Source organism: Schistocerca americana, chromosome 11, assembly GCF_021461395.2.
Source record: "Schistocerca americana isolate TAMUIC-IGC-003095 chromosome 11, iqSchAmer2.1, whole genome shotgun sequence".
NCBI classification, from domain to species: domain Eukaryota; kingdom Metazoa; phylum Arthropoda; class Insecta; order Orthoptera; family Acrididae; genus Schistocerca; species Schistocerca americana.
Window position 1 is genome coordinate 181123436 of NC_060129.1, and position 19794 is coordinate 181143229.

At 41.4% G+C, this 19794-nt stretch overlaps 1 protein-coding gene across 1 annotated transcript in view; it reads right to left on the reverse strand.

Annotated features, from left to right (window-relative positions):
- The window catches only part of LOC124553832 (probable cationic amino acid transporter), a 673643-nt gene that overhangs the window by 31605 nt on the left and 622244 nt on the right, over nt 1-19794 (reverse strand). Inside the window, exons 12-13 of the mRNA XM_047127822.1 lie at nt 17367-17372; nt 8935-9163 (exon numbers count right to left, since the gene is read on the reverse strand). Of these exons, the coding sequence (XP_046983778.1) occupies nt 8935-9163; nt 17367-17372 (235 nt within the window). The remainder of the gene's footprint in view (nt 1-8934; nt 9164-17366; nt 17373-19794) is intronic.

The following is a 19794-nucleotide window of genomic DNA, read 5'->3' on the forward strand; positions in this document are numbered from 1 at the left end:
ATTCAGATAATGACCCAGAGCCCACCTCAAACACATTGTAGGCCCCTTTTTAAAGCATTGAAAATTTTAACAATTCCATCATTATACATTCTGAAATGTCTGTTGGAGAGCAAAAGAAATCAGGACAAAATGAAAACCAATACAGACTACCATAATTACAATACACGGCAATGTAAAGGTCCCCACACACAAGCTGTAACAAGGACCCGAAGTCAGAAACATGTATGTAATCAAGGCATCAAACTTTTTAATGCACTACCAAAACATATCAAAGAGCTGGAAAATGAGGATAAATTTAAAACTGTTATAAAGAACCACATGCTTGACAAAAGTTACTACAACGTAAGTAAATATCTCTGCACAACTGTATAAGAATATATGTTTAAGTTAATGTGACAAATGAAATTACATCAGTGAATATGTCTGTCAAGCACATAAGAAATTATGTTATAAAAACACTTATTAGTTGTATTAAACATAAGATAGATTCATATGAATTCAGCACAGATAATTTTTTAAGATATTATATAGGCCTAGTTGTTAAATGTACCCTGGCAAATCCTATATCACAAATGTGATAATTGGGATGATAATAAATAAATAAAAATAATAATCTGGCAAGTTCTACATCCCGGCGATACACTCGCATCAAGGATCTCTGGAACACGAAAACAAACAAAATAAAATAAAATAAATACTCTTCGAGAAGATTGGTGTACTCAACAGTAAAGTACTAGCGTCTATCCGACTTAATCACCCATATGTGCAAATGACAGGTGTGCAACTTAACGAATCCATGCGGTTCATTAGTGGGTCAGTACAATCTATTTCCATACACTGGTTGCGTATCTCATCTCACATCGCACCTCCCGATATTAGACGGAAGAACACGCTATTATGCGAATACCAAAAGGTCTTTCATAACCGTGGCCTTCCTATATTAAGTGATGTGTTCTCTGTGGAACGAAAATGAATGAGATCGAGACATCCTAGTCTTGTCAGGGCCAGGATTCTTGCTGAAAATGAATTCGGTGCCATCGATGAATGGAAATTGTAAACTACATAAACCACCTTGATAGTCGCCTGTAACTATTTCCATTTGTATTATACAGGGTGTATGAAAAAGAATCATCCGATTTGGCACGTCTATATCTCAGAAACTAATAAACATATGCAATAAATTTTGTTTTTTGATGAACAGGAAACTGAAAAAGTTTTTTCTGTACCTTTTCACAGGTGTACAATGTGGCCCCCTTGAGATGCACGGAATATGTAAATTAGGTATTCAAATTGTTCCCACATTGCAGTGAGCATGTCTTCAGTTAGTTACAGCTGCTGTTATGCGATGTTCAGTTCATTCATTGTTGTTGGTAACGGAGGCACATAAACAGAGTCTACTATACACATCCACAAGAAATAATCACATACAGTCAGGTCCGGTGACCTTGGAGGTCAATAATGTAAGGCTGAATCATTTGGGCCAGAGCGACCGATCCATCGTTCAGTAACCCTTTGATTTAAAAATTCCCGCACATCAAGATGCCAAAGTGGCGGTGCCCCATTCTGTAGGTAAGCGAAGTCGTTCGAATCGGTTTACAACTGTGGGAAAAGAAAATTCTCGAGCATATCGAGATATGTGCTTGCTGTAACTGTTCTCGGCGGATGCGTTCCACGTCTGACTCGGGTCGACCCGGCGATTTGCCTATACACAAATAACCTGTTTCTCGGAACTGTTCATACCATTGTCTAGTGCTCTGTGCTGTCGGAGAATCCACACCACACCTAATACGAAAGTAACACAAAACGCTTTCTTCCTCCCGACACCATTTTTACTAGAGTAGAACTGAAGTGGGTGCATGCACACTGCTGCTACCTAGCGGGACCCACGTAAAACAGTGTGTTCTTTTTCCAACAGTACATTGTTCACGTAATATTTCAACAAACAACATAATAGTTATGACTTTTTAAAATCGGATGATTCTTTTCGATATACCTTTGGAGAGCTGTGCTGAAGCGTTGATATGAGGCAGTTTAGTAAACTTTGTAAATGTATATTTTGTTTTGTGATTCAAAGACTGTTACTATACGCTGTGCGGTAAATGAAATACAGTAACACCGAAGTAAGGTCTCACTGCCCATATCGACCTAATTTATTGCCTAACGACTTGTTTTTGTAAAACAAAAGATGTGGGGACAGGGACTTTCATCACCTCATTAAACTGCTGAATGCTTCCAAAACCGCATTGTTAAGCTAGCAACATCAGAGAGGATACGATGTGTCGAGAATTGGTACAAATTTTGAACTGGAATACTTTGAGAAACAATAAATGACTGTTTTTTCATATTGAGCAAACAATTTTTTTTCTTTTACTGAGGCATGGTTCGCAGAAGTTAAAGCATGATAAGTGTTCCTTTTTTTCTTTCTTTTTTTGTTACCACATGCTATGGTTTTTGTGGTTGTCTATGTTTTTCGTTACAGCCGTTTTTGTTTCGAAGTTTGTCATTTTTCCCGTAGTCCCACTATGTTAAATGTGAAAATGTGCACTTTTCAGTCTTTCACTGTCACTGTTTAATCCTTCTACTTACACAGTTTTTTTTTTATTTCACTGACTACCACGGGATACACAGAGACTCCAAGAAATTTACACATATTGGCAGTATTTTAACGAACTAACATAAAAACGTACATTACACATGTTCAAATTAACAGTCATCATTTTATTTTCATGAATGTTACATTGAAGAAACAAAGGAAGAAATTAAACTGAGATCATATTGTCCCCAGTGTTACTAAGTGCAAAAACCATGAATAGCTTTTAATGGGTTATGAAAAAAGAAACGAACCAAACACCAGGGGACATAACTGACTCAGATATATTTTGAAAATAATAGTCCTGAAGGCAATGAAGATGTGTATTTCTTATGTGCTTACGGGGTCATTTTGACCGCAGTGGTAATAGGAGCGTTAAAAAGTGACAAATTGCACCTTGTAATCTTTTAGCATCACTGTTTAAACAGCGAAAAATCTGCCGATTTGTAACCTTTCACTCTGATTGTAAAAGGTTAAACTGTGGAGTTTTTCACTGTTTAACGCTCGCAGCGTGTCATAAATACATAGGAAATATGTATCTACATCGTTTTCAGACCACTATTTTGCAAAATATATGACTTTATCCCTCTGAACCCACTGTGTCCGCTGATGTACGGTTCATATTTTTTAAATTTGTAACCCCCTTTTTCACAGTGAAAGTAATGGCGAAACTAAAAAACTGACAAATTGTGAAACAAAAACAACTGTAACGAAAAACGCAAGACAAACAGGAAAACCACACCATGCGGTAACAATGGAATGAAAATAAAAAAAGGTACTCATGATGCAGTAACTCTAGCAAAAATCTATCTAAAATAAGAATAAAGATCCTGTTTAGTGAAGACGATCTCGGCCAAAAGCAAATGTATTTGCAAGCAAACATGGAAAACGAGCTTCACTCTCATAAATAAAACCACCTTTTCTTGTTGCAACTTAATTTATGTTTCGCACACACGTTTCGCCTTTTTCTTGCTCTAAGGCATCTTCAGTGGAATCTATAACGATACAGTTTTGTTATACTTAGATTATCAAACAGTTCACATCGCGTTTTTTTATGTAATTAAGTAATTACAGTTTGCTGTGATGTGGGTTCTGTCTCAAATGGCAAACTGTAAGTAATTAATGATGACTAACTGAAACCCTCAGCTGCCGACAGGTGTTGTTGATATACCTCGATGTGGACAGCTCAAAATGTGTGCCCCGACCGGGACTCGAACCCGGTATCTCCTACTTACATGGCAGACGCTCTATCCATCCGAACCACCGAGGAACAGATGAATAGTGCGACTGCAGGGACTTATCCCTTGCACGCTTCCCGTGAGACTCACATTCCCAACTGCCCACAATTCTACATATGTAAAGTACCTTATAGACATTTGCCCATTCACTCATTACTCGCGCACGCTTTGGCGATTCCCGTAAGAGTTTGGGCAACTTGTGCGTATTCGCACAGACGAAGGTCAATGGCTGGGTAGCCTTTAACTATATATACGAAGACAGTAACTGTTCTCGAAAGAACAGGTACTGTAGATGATCGTGCAGCTTTTGCCTGGAATAAATGCTAGTCTCACGGGAAGCGTGCAAGGGACAAGTCCCTGCAGTCGCACTATTCATCTGTTCCTCGGTGGCTCAAATGGATAGAGCGTCTGCCATGTGAGCAGGAGATTCCGGGTTCGAGTCCCGGTTGGGGCACACATTTTCAGCTGTCCACATCCAGGTATATCAACAACACCTGTCGGCAGCTGAGTGTTTCAGTTAGTCATCATTTATTCCAGGGAAAAGCTGCACGGTCATCAACAGTATTCTGTTCTTTCGAGAACAGATACTGTCTTCATATGTAAGTAATTACTTAATTACATTATTTTTAGATTATCAGTTTTCGTTGCGTTTCTTAATGTAATTAAGTACAGTTTGCTGTGATCTGCGTTTCCTCTCATCTGGGAAACTGTAACAAGACGTGAACTGGATTGAGATTTTCACTCTGCAGCGGAGTGTACGCTGATATGAAACTTCCTGGAAGATTAAAAGTTTGTGCCAGACAGAGAGTCGAACACAGGACCTTTGCTTTTCGTGGGCAAGTGCTCTACCGACTTTTTATTTATTTGTTTTTATTTTTTTTATTTTGTTCGTTTTCGGTCGCTGTATCTTATCGGTGCGGACGTCGTAAAACACCCTTTTAAGTTCGTTGTTGATCCGTTAACCCAGTTTTTTTTTATTACAGAGGACAGCTAACCCTCTGACCGAACACGCTGAGATATCGTGGCGGCTCTAGCGCCCCGTGAGTCGTTCGTAGGTAGCTCAATCGGCCCGCGAAACGCAAAGGTCCCGAGTTTGAGTCTCGGTCTGGCACACAGTTTTAATCTGTCAAGAAGTTTCGTGAAGTGAACTGTTTGATAATCCAAAAATAACAAAAGTGTATCGTTATAGGTCCCACTGAAGATACCTTACAAGGGAACCTCCCCATCGCACCCTCCTCAGATTTAGTTATAAGCTGGCACAGTGGACAGGCCTTGAAAAACTGAACACAGATCTATCGAGAAAACAGGAAGAAGTTGTGTGGAACTATGAAATAATAAGCAAAATATACAATGTGAGTAGTCCATGTGCAAGATATGCAACATCAAGGATAGTGTGAGCGCAAGAGCGCCGTGGTCCCGTGGTTAGCGTGAGCAGCTGCGGAACGAGAGGTCATTGGTTCTAGTCTTTCCTCGAGTGAAAAGTTTACTTTCTTTATTGTCGCAAAGTTATGATCTGTCCGTTCGTTCATTGACGTCTTTGTTCACTGTAATAAGTTTAGTGTCTGTGTTTTGCGACCGCATCGCAAAACCGTGCGATTAGTAGACGAAAGGACGTGCCTCTCCAATGGGAACCGGAAACATTTGATCGCAAGGTCATAGATCAACCGATTCCTCCACAGAAAAACACGTCTGATATATTCTATACGACACTGGTGACGGCATGTGCGTCACATGACAGGAATATGTTGTCGACCCACCTAACTTGTACACTTGGCGAATGGGTAAAAAGATTCTTCTACCTTGCCCGATTTAGGTTTTCTTGTGGATCTGATAATCACTCCCAAAAAAGTGATGAAAACATAGGAGTTTGTCACATAAACTGCAACAAATGAATGTAACAGTTTCACAGTCACACAGTTTTCCCTGTGCTCTGTCAAAACATATGTTTTTAACGTTTTCAAATTTTTCCCTGTATAGAGCGTCAAATCCTGCATATGTCCAAGCAAATCTGAACATGTCCTGGAATTTTGGAAAGCGAAGTTGGTTTTGTGTGAGTGCGTGAACTGTGGTAATTGTGTGAAAATAAATAAATTAAAATTTTCACAGGAGGGAAAACTTGAACCAAGGACCTCGCCTCTCGCAGCTGTTCACGCTAACCACGGGACCACGGCGCGCCTGTGCTCACATTATCCTTGATGTTGCCTATCTTGCACATGGACTACTTAGTTTGTATATTTTGCTTATTTTTTTCATACTTCCACACAACTACTTCCTGTTTTTCGATTGATCTGTGTTCAATTTTTCAACGCCTATCCACTGTGCCAACTTATAACTAAATCTGAGGGGGGGTGCGATGGGGAGGTTCCCTTGTTAGAGCAAGAAAAAAGCGAAAGGCGTCTAGGAAAAAGAAATTAAGTTGCAGCAAGAAAAGGCGGTTTCATCCACAAAACAAGTATTTCTGCGCTTGCTGTGGAGGATAACCACGCGAACAAACTTGACATTATTTTTCTTTCGCTGTTGGTGTGAAAACTTTTAAGGGGAGCCGGAGGTGGTCAAATCCAAAAAATTACGATTTTTTTTTTTGCTACCGAAAATTAGTTGGAACATTCCTCTTTAATGTAAACTTTGAATTATTGTTCTACTCGCCCTGGAAGTGGAGTTATTACCATTTCCCTCCACGCCTGCAGAGGAAATGGGCGGCCGCTGAATGCATCTAACACCCTCTCGTGACTTCCTGGCGAACTGCTGTGGATTTTCTCGGCCTGTTGCGCATACAGCGCCTTATGTTACGCATACAGCGACTGTGCAAGGGTTGGCTACATTGTTTTCTGTGACAAATATTACCCGTATTTCCTTACAGCTTACTCCTATTTTCCTCAGAATTTCGAACATCTTGCTCCATTTAATATTGTCATACACTTTTGTTCTGCTTACGATGCCACGTTTTAGTAACCGTGTATATAAGAAGAGGGAGAACGTAGGGAAAAGAAAATTAACACTAATACCAAGCTGCGATAGTACAATGAATAAGAGCGCGGAACATCGTCTCTTTGCTGTTTACCGTTTCGAATTAGTTCAGTGTTGTGCATTTTCAACTTCTCGCGGCGTAATGAATAATCCATTAAATTTCGGGCATGTGACTCTTGTGACTCACTCTGAAGATCGCCGGACGATACGCGGCCGAAATATCAGTAGAAGAAATTTTATTTGCGCGGCTGCATGCCCGAAATTTAATGGATAGTTCAGTGTTGCGCCTGTTGTTGGTAGTATTATACTTCTTGTGTAAAGCGGGTAATATGCAGTATGTACAAGAATCAGGAGGGAACAATAAAACCAATTTTTCATAACTTAGCACAGCCAGAATTGTTACACAAACGTCTACACGGAAAGACGCAGAATCCTAATGAGAGCGTAAACAATTTGATTTGGAAAGTGATTCCTAAAAGGGTGTTTGTAAGCATAAAAACACTGCACTTTGGCATTTATAGTGCAATAGCAACCTACAACCAAGGGAACAGTGTGAAGTGTGAAGTTCTGAAGGCATTGGGATTTACAGCTGGGGTCAACACTGTACGAGCACTAAGAAATATTGACAGAGAAAGGATAAGAGGAGCAGAAAGAAGAGAAAGGCATATGAAGTATGATGGAGCAACAGGTCAGAAAAGAAGACAGAAGAGGAAGCTTTTGGAGGATAAAGAAGAAGACCCTGATAATCCATCCTATAGTGCAGGAATGTATTGAGAAACTTTGATAGCCATTTCCCGTAAATTAGAATTTTTCGAATATAAGGAACATTTTCTCAAAATCCACTCAAGCTAGAGAGATGAAATTTTTATACAGCACTCCTAGTGGTCAAACTTACAGGGCTATTACAAATGATTGAAGCGATTTCATAAATTCACTGTAGCTCCATTCATTGACATATGGTCACGACACACTACAGATACGTAGAAAAACTCATAAAGTGTTGTTTGGCTGAAGCCGCACTTCAGGTTTCTGCCGCCAGAGCGCTCGAGACCGCAGTGAGACAAAATGGCGACAGGAGCCGAGAAAGCGTATGTCGTGCTTGAAATGCACTCACATCAGTCAGTCATAACAGTGCAACGACACTTCAGGACGAAGTTCAACAAAGATCCACCAACTGCTAACTCCATTCGGCGATGGTATGCGCAGTTTAAAGCTTCTGGATGCCTCTGTAAGGGGAAATCAACGGGTCGACCTGCAGTGAGCGAAGAAACGGTTACAGAACACGTGTATCTGGACATGCTGGAAAATTGGCTCATGCCACAACTGGAAACCGACAGCGCCGACTTCATCTTTCAACAGGATGGTGCTCCACCGCATTTCCATCATGATGATGTTCGGCATTTCTTAAACAGGAGATTGGAAAACCCATTGATCGGTCGTGGTGGAGATCATGATCAGCAATTCATGTCATGGCCTCCACGCTCTCCCGACTTAACCCCATTGATTTCTTTCTGTCGGGTTATGTGAAAGATTCAGTGTTTAAACCTCCTCTACTAAGAAATGTGCCAGAACTGCGAGCTCGCATCAACGATGCTTTTGAAGTCATTGATGGGTACATGCTGCGCCGAGTGTGGGAGGAACTTGATTATCGGCTTGATGTCTGCCGAATCACTAAAGGGGCACATATCGAACATTTGTAAACGCCCAAAAAAACTTTTTGAGTTTTTGTATGTGTGTGCAAAGCATTGTGAAAATATCTCAAATAATAAAGTTATTGTAGAGCTGTGAAATCGCTTCAATCATTTGTAATAACCCACTACATTGTAACACAGCCATTTGGCAATATGTTCAGTAGTTTCATTTCAGTTTAATTATAAAGCAATTATTTGTAAAAAAAAATTGGGTCATTAATAAAAAAAATAATTGGAAGGAAACTAGAAAAGATACTCCAAAATCCCTCTGTCATAACTGCAATACTAAACCACTCTATATGTAAAAAAAAAAATTCAAATTTTTCTATTTGGTAGTTTATTCATAAATGTTCCTCAAACTTAGTGATTTTAACATGGGCAGCATAGGCACCTCCGGCTCCCCTTCGCACGAGATGCCAGCGAACAGTCAGCGAGTGCGTGGACTTACGTGGAGGCGGCGTCCGATGTAGCCGAGGCCGGGGGCGGAGACGCCCGCCCCCAGGCCGGAGCCGCCGCCGAGTCCGAGCCCCAGGCCGCCCCCGCCGCCCCCGCCGGCGCCGTGCAGCGAGCCGTAGAACTTGTTCTCGCTGCGGTCGGACACCAGGAACTGGTCGTCCCGCATCGACAAATCTTCCTCGGGCTCCTCGCCCGGGTACGTGTCGTCGCTGTCCGGGGAGCTGCAGAACACACAAAGATGGGGCGTCACGTCACTCATCAACCCACAGTCAAAGCAGTCACGTCCGTACTTCAACCCTCCGATCAACTGAAATAAGCAGTTCTCATAATATGCAAAGATCAGCAAATTCCTCAAACTGGGGAACTATCAAGAATGGGGTTCCACAAGGGTCGCTCTTGGGTCCTTTGTTGTTCTTAATATATATTAATGACTTGCCATTCTATATTCATGAAGAGGCAAAGTTGGTTCTCTTTGCTGATGATACAAATATAGTAATCACACCTGACAAACAAGAATTAACTGATGAAATTGTCAATAAAATCTTTCAGAAAATTACTAAGTGGTTCCTTGTAAACGGACCCTCACTGAATTTTGATAAGACACAATACATACAGTTCCGTACAGTAAATGGTATGACGCCATTAATAAATATAGACCTTAATCAGAAGCATATAGATAAGGTAGAATATTCAAAATTTTTAGGTGTGTCCATTGATCAGAGATTAAATTGGAAGAACATTGATGGTCTGCCGAAATGTTTGAGTTCAGCTACTTATGCAATAAGGGTCATTGCAAATTTTGGTGATAAACATCTTAGTAAATTAGCTTACTACGGCTATTTTCACTCATTCCTTGCATATGGCATCACATTTTGGGGTAATTCATCACTGAGGAATAAAGTATTTATTGCACAAAAGCGTGTAATCAGAATAATAGCTGGAGTCCACCCAAGATCATCCTGCAGACATTTGTTTAAGGATCTAGGGATATTCACAGTAGCTTCTCAGTATATATACTCTCTTATGAAATTTGTTATTAACAACCAAACCCAATTCAAAAGTAATAGGAGTGTGCATAACTACAATACTAGGAGAAAGGATGATCTTCACTATTCAAGATTAAATCTAACTTTGGCACAGAAAGGGGTGAATTATACTGCCACTAAAGTCTTTGGTCACTTACCAAATAGTATCAAAAGTCTGACAGATAACCAACAAGTATTTAAGAAGAAGTTAAAAGAATTTCTGAATGAAAGCTGCTTCTACTCCATAGAGGAATTTTTAGATATAAATTAAGGAAAAAATTAAAAAAAAACAAAAAATTATAACAAAATTAAAAAAATAGAAATAAAAAAGTTGTTATATTAACTTAATTATGTTGTTAAATTAACGTAATTCAAAATGGTTCAAATGGCTCTGAGCACTATGGGACTCAACTGCTGTGGTCATTAGTCCCCTAGAAGTTAGAACTACTTAAACCTAACTAACCTAAGGACATCACACACATCCATGACCGAGGCAGGATTCGAACCTGCGACCGTAGCAGTCGCACGGTTCCGGACTGCGCGCCTAGAACCGCGAGACCACCGCGGCCGGCGAACGTAATTATGGCATGTATTGGAAAATTCGACTCGCTCCTCATAATTACGAAATATCGTATTCATGATCCATGGAACTAGTATTAATCTAATCTAATCTACAGTGAAGGGTCTGTCTACATAGCTGGCCGGCCGGTGTGGACGAGCGCTTCTAGGCGCTTCAGTCTGGAACCGCGCGACCGCTACGGTCGCAGGTTCGAATCCTGCCCCGGGCATGTATGTGTGTCATGCCCTTAGGTTAGTTAGGTGTAAGTAGTTCTAAGTTCTAGGGGGCTGATGACATCAGATGTTAAGTCCCATAGTGCTCAGAGCCATTTGAACCATTTGTCAACCTAGCTGCGTTAGCAACGTGGCTCAGTACTGTGCTGGGGGACCCAGGTTCGATTCCCGGTTCTCAGCCATTGTGAGGTCAACATACGTGGTCTGTTCAAAATATTCCGGAACATTCGTAATTTCCCGCCAATGCTGTATTGGGCCGAAATGTGGTTGGCATCCCTGTACACGCCCGTGTTTAATGTAACAGTAACAGTACAGAGTCTGCCTCCATAGCTGAGTTGTTCAAAAATGTGTGGAATCTTATGGGACTTAACTGCTAAGGTCATCAGTCCCTAATCTTACACACTACACCGAGCGTGGTGGCGCAGTGGTCTGTTCAAAATATTCCGGAACATTCGTAATTTCCCGCCTATGGTGTGTTGGGGCGAAACGTGGTTGGCATCCCTGCACACGCCCGTGTTTAATGTAACAGTAACAGTAAAGAGTCTGCCTCCATAGCTGAGTTGGCAAAGTGGCTCAGTACTGTGCTGGGGGCCCCTGGTTCGATTCCCGGTACTGCCAGGGATTTTTCCTCGGCGAGAGGACTGGACCAAGTGCTCTCAGCCATTGTGAGACCTACATACGTGGTCTGTTCAAAATATTCCGGAACATTCGTAATTTCGCGCCAAAGGTGTGTTGGTGCGAAATGTGGTTGGCATCCCTGTACACGCCCGTCTTTAATGTAACAGTAACAGTGAATAGAGTGCCTCCATAGCTGAGTTGGCAAAGTGGCTCAGTACTGTGCTGGGGGCCCCTGGTTCGATTCCCGGTACTGCCAGGGATTTTTCCTCGGCGAGAGGACTGGACCAAGTGCTCTCAGCCATTGTGAGACCTACATACGTGGTCTGTTCAAAATATTCCGGAACATTCGTAATTTCGCGCCAAAGGTGTGTTGGTGCGAAATGTGGTTGGCATCCCTGTACACGCCCGTCTTTAATGTAACAGTAACAGTGAATAGAGTGCCTCCATAGCTGAGTTGGCAAAGTGGCTCAGTACTGTGCTGGGGGCCCCTGGTTCGATTCCCGGTACTGCCAGGGATTTTTCCTCGGCGAGAGGACTGGACCAAGTGCTCTCAGCCATTGTGAGACCTACATACGTGGTATGTTCAAAATATTCCGGAACATTCGTAATTTCGCGCCAATGGTGTCTTGGGGCAAAATGCGGTTGGCATCCCTGCAAACACCCGTGTTCAATGTGCTACTGCTGGAAGTTCCATAGTTGTATGTCTGTTAGTTATTGTTCACTGCTGTATGGAGCAGGATACTGTGTGGCACAGTTTGCCAATTTCGAGACGGCACAGTTGAGGAGCAACGCGCCTGCATTAAATTTTGCGTGAAAGTCAGGAAAACCTTTACACGCGTGGTTCTAGGCGCTACAGTCTGGAACCGCGCGACCGCTACTGTCGCAGGTTCGAATCCTGCCTCGGGCATGGATGTGAGTGATGTCCTTAGGTTAGTTAGGTTTAAGTAGTTCTAAGTTCTAGGGGACTGATGACCGCAGCAGTTAAGTCCCATAGTGCTCAGAGCCATTTGAACACCTTTACAGAAAATGTTGGGGGAAGCCTACGGTGATGAGTGTTTAAGCCGTACTGGGTGTTACGAATGGTTCACACGGTTTAAAAATGGCCAGAAAGAAGTTAAAGATGATTTGTAAATAATAGATTTCAGCTATAAGTCGTCCTTTGGAATTTTTGTTGGCAGATATAGATTTCAGCTAGAAACCAGCCATTCTCAATGCACTATCTTTTTTGGTCAAGCATGTAATGCCTTTTGGTCTGGCTTCGTCCACAGTTTTCTCTTTAAAACAACAAGGATCAACTCACAGCTGAGGGCCCAATGAACTGTGGATGAAGCCCGACCAACAGGCATTACATGCATTGACCATAAATGATAGTGCATCGAGAATGGCTAGTTTCTAGCTGAAACCTAGATTTGCCAATAAAAAATTCAAAAGGACGACTGATAGCTGAAATCTATTATTTACAGGTCAAAATAACAGTCGTTGCCTGCAACAGCCTCTGAATGGAGGGTAACTTGACGAAGTTAAAGATGACCTCCGTTGAGGACGACAACGCTTATGTCAGGAATGTCAAGGAAATTGTGCGGGCCAGTCCAAGACTGACTGTCCGAGAGATTCCAGAAGAATGCAACATTTCACTTGGATCATGTCATGAAATCCTCACACAGCGTCTTGGAATGCATCGTGTTGCCTCCAAGTTCGTCCCACGGTTCACGAGTCGGGACCAGAAAGACCTTCACCTCGCAATCTGTGAAGAGCTTTTCGATCGCTCAAATGAGAACCATATGTTCCTTAAGAGAATCATAACCGGTGATGAGACGTGAGTCTACGGTTATGATGTTGAGACCAAGGCTCTATCTTCACAAAGGGTCGGGGAAAGTTCTCCGACACCAGAAATAGCTCGTCAGTGAAATAAAACAATCCTTTTGTTTTTCATTCCTGTTTAGAAAGTTCCGTAATTCCAGTGGTATATAATAAGTGATTTCGCGTAATACATTAAATATCGTAAAATTTAGTATTCCATTTGTTTACTAGTAGGTCGTGCTTGTCCACTATATGTTCGCAACGTTTTGCATTAAGAAAATTTAGATTAGCATTGTTATTTTTCAGTATTTAATGTAATATGATGTATATCCTATGTAAAAGTCTTTGCTATTGTATACGCCAGTTTCAGCATAAAATAAGCAAGGTTTTGTGGATAGTTACTCATAAGAAATTTTAAACTTTTAATTGTTAATTTAATACATTTGCAATGTAGTTTTGTAGACTTGATTGTTAAAGAAACGTATAAATAGGAGGAGCACAAGACTCAAGAATGGACATTTGGAGACAGTTTTGAGACGCAACCACTGTGTCGCACGTCTGTGCAATAATATAATTGCTGTAGTACAGTATTGTGACTATGTAGCCTGTTATGAGGAGTGGGATCCCACTAAGAAGAAATGGTGCAGCTTGTCATAAATAAACCACTATAAAACGACTTGGTACCTGGATCATTTCATGGAATTCACGTAACTTGATCCAGTTAGCAGAGGAAATGGACCGAGGCAACGACTACTAAGCAGCAGAAGCAGCAGCAGCAAACAGATTACTCCGAGTTACACCGAACCGAGATACGTATAAGAAATCAACTGAACTATATAAGTGTCACTGCAGAACTAATTACTAAAGTGTAATGTTTTGGAAACTGTTCTAGCACTAAACATTTGCATTTGTCTCAAAGTAATTCTACGGGCAACGGCCTTGCCGCAGTGCATACACCGGAACTTAAAATATCTACAAAAATAATAACAACAATAATAATACCATAACTAGTAATAAGTAAAATTCCATAAAATAACTTTTTTATACTAATTATTCTCTGTAAATAACTAGATCGTACAATCAATGCTTATTCCAAATTCACTCTGCCATATGTACAAATGTAGCGTCCAAAGACTCAGAAAAGCTAAATTGCTAAACTACAACAATAAACGGTGCAAGAAACAACTAAAAAACTCTGACTGACAGACTCTCGAAAAATATTAAAAAAAAACACCAAATGAAATAATTACCTGGACAGTACAGTAACAGAAAAATAAAAGCAAAGAACGGATTGTCTCGTCTTTACAAGTAAAATGTAAACTGTATTTGTAAAACGAAATTGTTATTTTGTAAATAAAAGTCTATATACGTTAAAAAAAAAGTTCCCGTGAGATCACCGAAGTTAAGCGCTGTCGGGCGTGGTCGGCACTTGGATGGGTGACCATCCAGGCCGCCGTGGGCTGTTGCCATTTTTCGGGGTGCACTCAGCCTCGTGATGCAAATTGAGGAGCTACTCGACCGAACAGTAGCGGTTTCGGTCAAGAATACCACCATAAAGACCAGGAGAGCGGTGTGCTGACCACACGCCCCTCCTATCCGCATCCTCCACTGAGGATGACACGGCGGTCGGATGGTCCCGGTCGGCCACTCGTGGCCTGAAGACGGAGTGCTCAAAGTAATTCAATGAGTGGTGACGGCCAATGTGATCAGTAAGAAACACCCCCCGATCAAACGTATCTTGATGTCTATGGGACACAAGAGTAACAACAAAGTTTTGAGGTTTTTGGTTAAAATCAAATAATCTCTTTTCGATGTCGAAAATTTTCGGCGCAGCAAAATTTCACTGTCTTCACCATGTAACAAAAGTTTCGTTACATCAGGTCAGGTCAAATGTCAAAGCCATGCTAAAGCCCGGTCCACACGCAACGATTTGTCTGCGCAGACATCGGCGCAGATGCCTGTACATGCAAAAGGTCGCTGCAAATGTGGTGTGTGCACACGACACAAACCTCAATATACTACTCGCCCTCCATCTGTCGGTGTAGAAAAGAAATATCAGTGGCAAGCGACTACGCTCCCCGAAAACGTCAAAAATTTAATTCAGTTATTTGGAAATATAGAAATGGAGGAAGTTCTGTTGTGGTCTGTATTCGCAACTTGTGCTGCAAAAAACATCCAGACCAACCGCAAGAAACAGAGAAAGCGGTCAAAATGGTGTAGACATTGGCTGCTAAAGCGAAAGCAGTTTTCTCACGTAAATTTACTGCGAGAGTTGCAGGGCGAACCTAACGACTGGCGAAATTATTTGCGGATGGATGTCGAAACTTATAATTATCTCTTAAAGCTTGTAAGCTCTCATATTATGAGACAAAATACTTTTATAGAGAAGGGCAATTTCTCCTTATGAACGGCTGGCGGTAACATTAAGATTCCTAGCAACAGGAAGGAGCTACAAGGATTTGGAATTTTCAACTGCAATATCGAAACAAGAGTTGAGTGAAATAATATCCGCAATTTTTCAATTAGAGCATCGTATGCTGCTGTCTTTTTGTCTCTGTCACTATATTCTTTACTTTTAATCTTCCACAAACATGGGTTGTTTCTTTATATTTCAATGAATTCACTTACAAACTCTCGAGAACACTGACATCAGTCATTTTAATGCCCTGTGCGCACAAATACAAACACTAGACTGAACAAACAGCTGTTTCGCGCCAGATTTGCGGCGATCTCCTGTCCACACGCTCCAACTTGTCTGCGCAGATGTGGTTTGAGCCCACAGATTTGAGAGGTTTCGCTCAAACCTCCAACTCAGGTTGGTGCAAATCTTCTGTCCACACGCAACGATCTGTGTGCGCAGATGTGATGTGCGCAGACAGATCGTTGCGTGTGGACGGGCCTTAATGATTATCTTTGACTTTGAAGGGTTAGTTCATCTTGAATTCGTACCACAGGGACAAGCTGTTAGTCGATGGTACTATCGGAACGTGTTGCGACGCTGCATCACTGTAACGCAGCACCCACACTTTCATCCCTGTTGGTGCGAGACTATCGCACAAGAACTGCTATCACTGTGCTACCTCTTCCTCCGTACTCTCCAGATATGGATCATGCGGACATTTTTTTTTTTTTAATTTCCAAAGGCGAAAACCCCGTTGAAAGGGTGAACATTTGCGACGATAGACGAGATAAAAGAAAGTTTGCAGACGGCACTTCGCGCGATCGAGAATGAGGCGCACCAAGACTGCTTCCGGAAATGGAAACGGGGGTGGCAGCAGTGAATCAGTTGTGATGCAGAGTATTTCGAAGGAGACCATGCACAATAAGTGAAAGGTAAGCACAGAACAGATTTGTGGACAAAATTTCGGGATGTTTTGAACAGACGTCGTACTTGACTGACAAGGGGAGGCCGCCAATTGTGAAATTCAGATTTGATTCATACTGCACATAATAAAAGCTCATGGCCAGAAGTGTAATGTGGCAAAGCACCAAGATGCACTTCTCAGCCGTTGTCGAGAAAATCGACAGTTAAAAGAAACCGTTGCGGTGAAATACTCTCTACGATTAATAATTCACTAGAGCGTCGTGGCGCAGCGGTAAGCGCTCGGGTTCGTAATCCGAAGGTCGCCGGATCGAATCTCGCGCTATGCAACCTTTTTTTTTTTACTATTTGTTTTTTATAATTCGAATATATATATATATATATATATATATATATATATATATGTTTGAATTACAAAAAACTAATAATAAAAAAATTGGATGGCGCGAGATTCGATCCGGCGACCTTCGGATTACGAACCCTAGCGCTTACCGCTACGCCACGACGCTCTAGCGAATTATTAATCGTAGAGAATATTTCACCGCAACGGTTTCTTTTAACTGTCGATTTTCTCGACAACGGCTGAGAAGTGCATCTTGGTGCTTTGCCACATTACACCTTTGGCCATGAGCTTTTATTATGCGCAGTATGAATCGAATCTGAATTTCACAATTGGCGGCCTCCCCTTGTGAGAGGTAGCGGCTGCGCAACACATCTGCTGTAGAAATGAATACGGATCCCTACTTGCGAAAAAATATCTACATCCATACCCCGAAAACCACGGCACAGTGCGTGGCGGAGGGTGCCTTGTACCACTCCTGGTCGTTCCTTTTCCTGTTTCACTCGCAGACAGAGCGACGGGAAAACGAGTATCTATAAGCCCACGTATGAATCCCAATTTCTGGTATCTTATCTTTGCTCTCGTCACGCGAAATGTATGTACAGTGTGTTAACTCTAAGACGACAGAGTTGCGAGGGGAGTGCGGGGAGAGGAGGAAGCAAGCATTGGCTGGCGTGGAGAGAGGAGCAATTGGGTAACGGGGGGGGGACCAAGGCACGCCTACCAGTTGCAGTGCTGGCACTACAAATTGCGCGCCATGCTTACACGAAAGCAGACGAAAGGCTTGGAAGTGAAACTCGCTTTAAATGTTGTTCGTAAACGAAACTGAAATCGTCATGTACATTATATATATATATATATATATATATATATATATATATATATAAATGTATGTATGTTTGTCTACTATGTGCACACGAACCATTCATCCGATTGCAATGAAACTTTGGTGAGTTGTTCTCCGAAAGCGCGAAAAGAGTAATATACAATGTTTCAATAGGTATATAGCTATAGCATGCATCGCGCAATTGATTAGGTAAAGGCTTATCATGTAGCTAACCCGGGTTCGATTCCCACACTCCGCGCATTTTTTTTTCATTTTATTTGATTCCCCTCAATGTTAAACTATTAATTATAAAATTTATATATACTTAAACAGGTCATATAGTATAACGTAACTGTCAATCTCTATATATAAAAATGAATGTATGTATGTCTGCCCTCTGTGTGTTCCCAAATCATTCATCCGATTGCGATGAAATTTTGGTGATTTGTTCTCCGCACGCCCACGAAGGTTCCTAGCCGAAAAAAAAGAAATAAGACGCTTTCTTGAGGAGATATGACGTCATAAATAATGAGATGTCACCGCGGGAAAATACCCAGATTTATGCATCCACTATTTGAGAATGAGAGCACTTAGCGACTAGCAACTACATACAATTTCGAACGTTTACGAAAATTTTTCTCGCTGACACCCCCCACAAAATAATGAAAGGATAAAAGGTTGTCGCTTACTACATTTTCTCAGTACATACCGTAAATCTGCCGCAGTAGGCATGACGTTTTAATGTATTATTTCGTCACTATTAACTCTAATCACAACATATTTCGCATACAGTATCCACATATATCAGTAAATGCACCGGCAAATTTATGTCTCTTTACGACATATAATTCGGGAGATATGACGTGGTAAACATCGAGATGCGTGAAAAAGTGCCACGTCAAGCAAGACGTTTTGTTCTATTACTTTTTCACTACTAACACTATTCGCAACACGTTTTGCAAACGTGTTAAAAAGTATATAAAACCACGGGGGTTGTTGGCGACTCCCGAGATGGGCCAGCAACTGCCTCTTCACTCATTTTGATAATGTTTAGCACAAGTGCACAATAAAAACACGCAGAACAGTACAGCGCAAAACAATAACGAAGCAGACGACAATGGCTACCTTGTACAACACAGTCAGCTACTTAATGTTGGCAGCAGTCGAAACTGCGTGCCTACCGAAGCCTCCCGACGTTTACCGACTTCTACCGATTCAGGACTAGGGAGAGGTCTGCCATCTAAAAGTTTACACACTGTAGGCGGCAGTAGGATCTTTCTGCGGTGAGCTTAAAATGCTATAAATTCTTTCAGTAGAGTTCCTCGGGAAAAAAAAAATGTCGCCTTCCCTTCCGGGATTCACATTTGAGTTCGCAAACCATCTCTGTAACACTAGTGTAATGCTCGAAATTACGGGTGACAAATTTAGCAACCCATCTCGGAACTGCTTCGATGTCTTCCTTTAATACAACCAGGTGCAGATCCCAGTGTAGCATTACATGAGTAGGTCCAATATAGTCAGATCTACTTTGCGTCACGTGAGTGTAGGGGGGTCGAAATAAGCGGTGACCATAGACGTCATATCAACTTGAGTTTTTGTTTCATACATGTAATTCATTTCTAAATTTTATTGATTATTTGCACAGTAAAGAATTTAATTATGTTCAACATTTAATAGATAATGAGTTTTAATTAGACAGATATAAATATGTTTTGGCATAGCAAATCACCTTGCTGCATCAGGCATGATCATAGAGTAAAAATATCTCTGGAGTGAGCATTGCGTCCTGCGCATGTTGTCAACATTAAACTGGAATTGTCACGTGATCTAGGGACGACGTCGATTGTTCAACGCCAATTCACGTCCGCCATCAGGTAACGTCACGTATCGTCACATAACACCAAAACATTCTACAATACCTTTCGAATGGAGGCATTCGCACAGGTCGTCAACGGAACGTCACGTCATTTCACGGTACGTCAAGGTTTCTTGGGAAGAACATTTTAACGGTACCAGTCTGTTAACATCTTAAGTTAACCTATTTTCACCGCGCTCATTCTCCTTATAATAGTGGATTTTGTACTGTTGTATCTTCATAATCTTTATTTTATAATAGCGCTTTGTTTTAG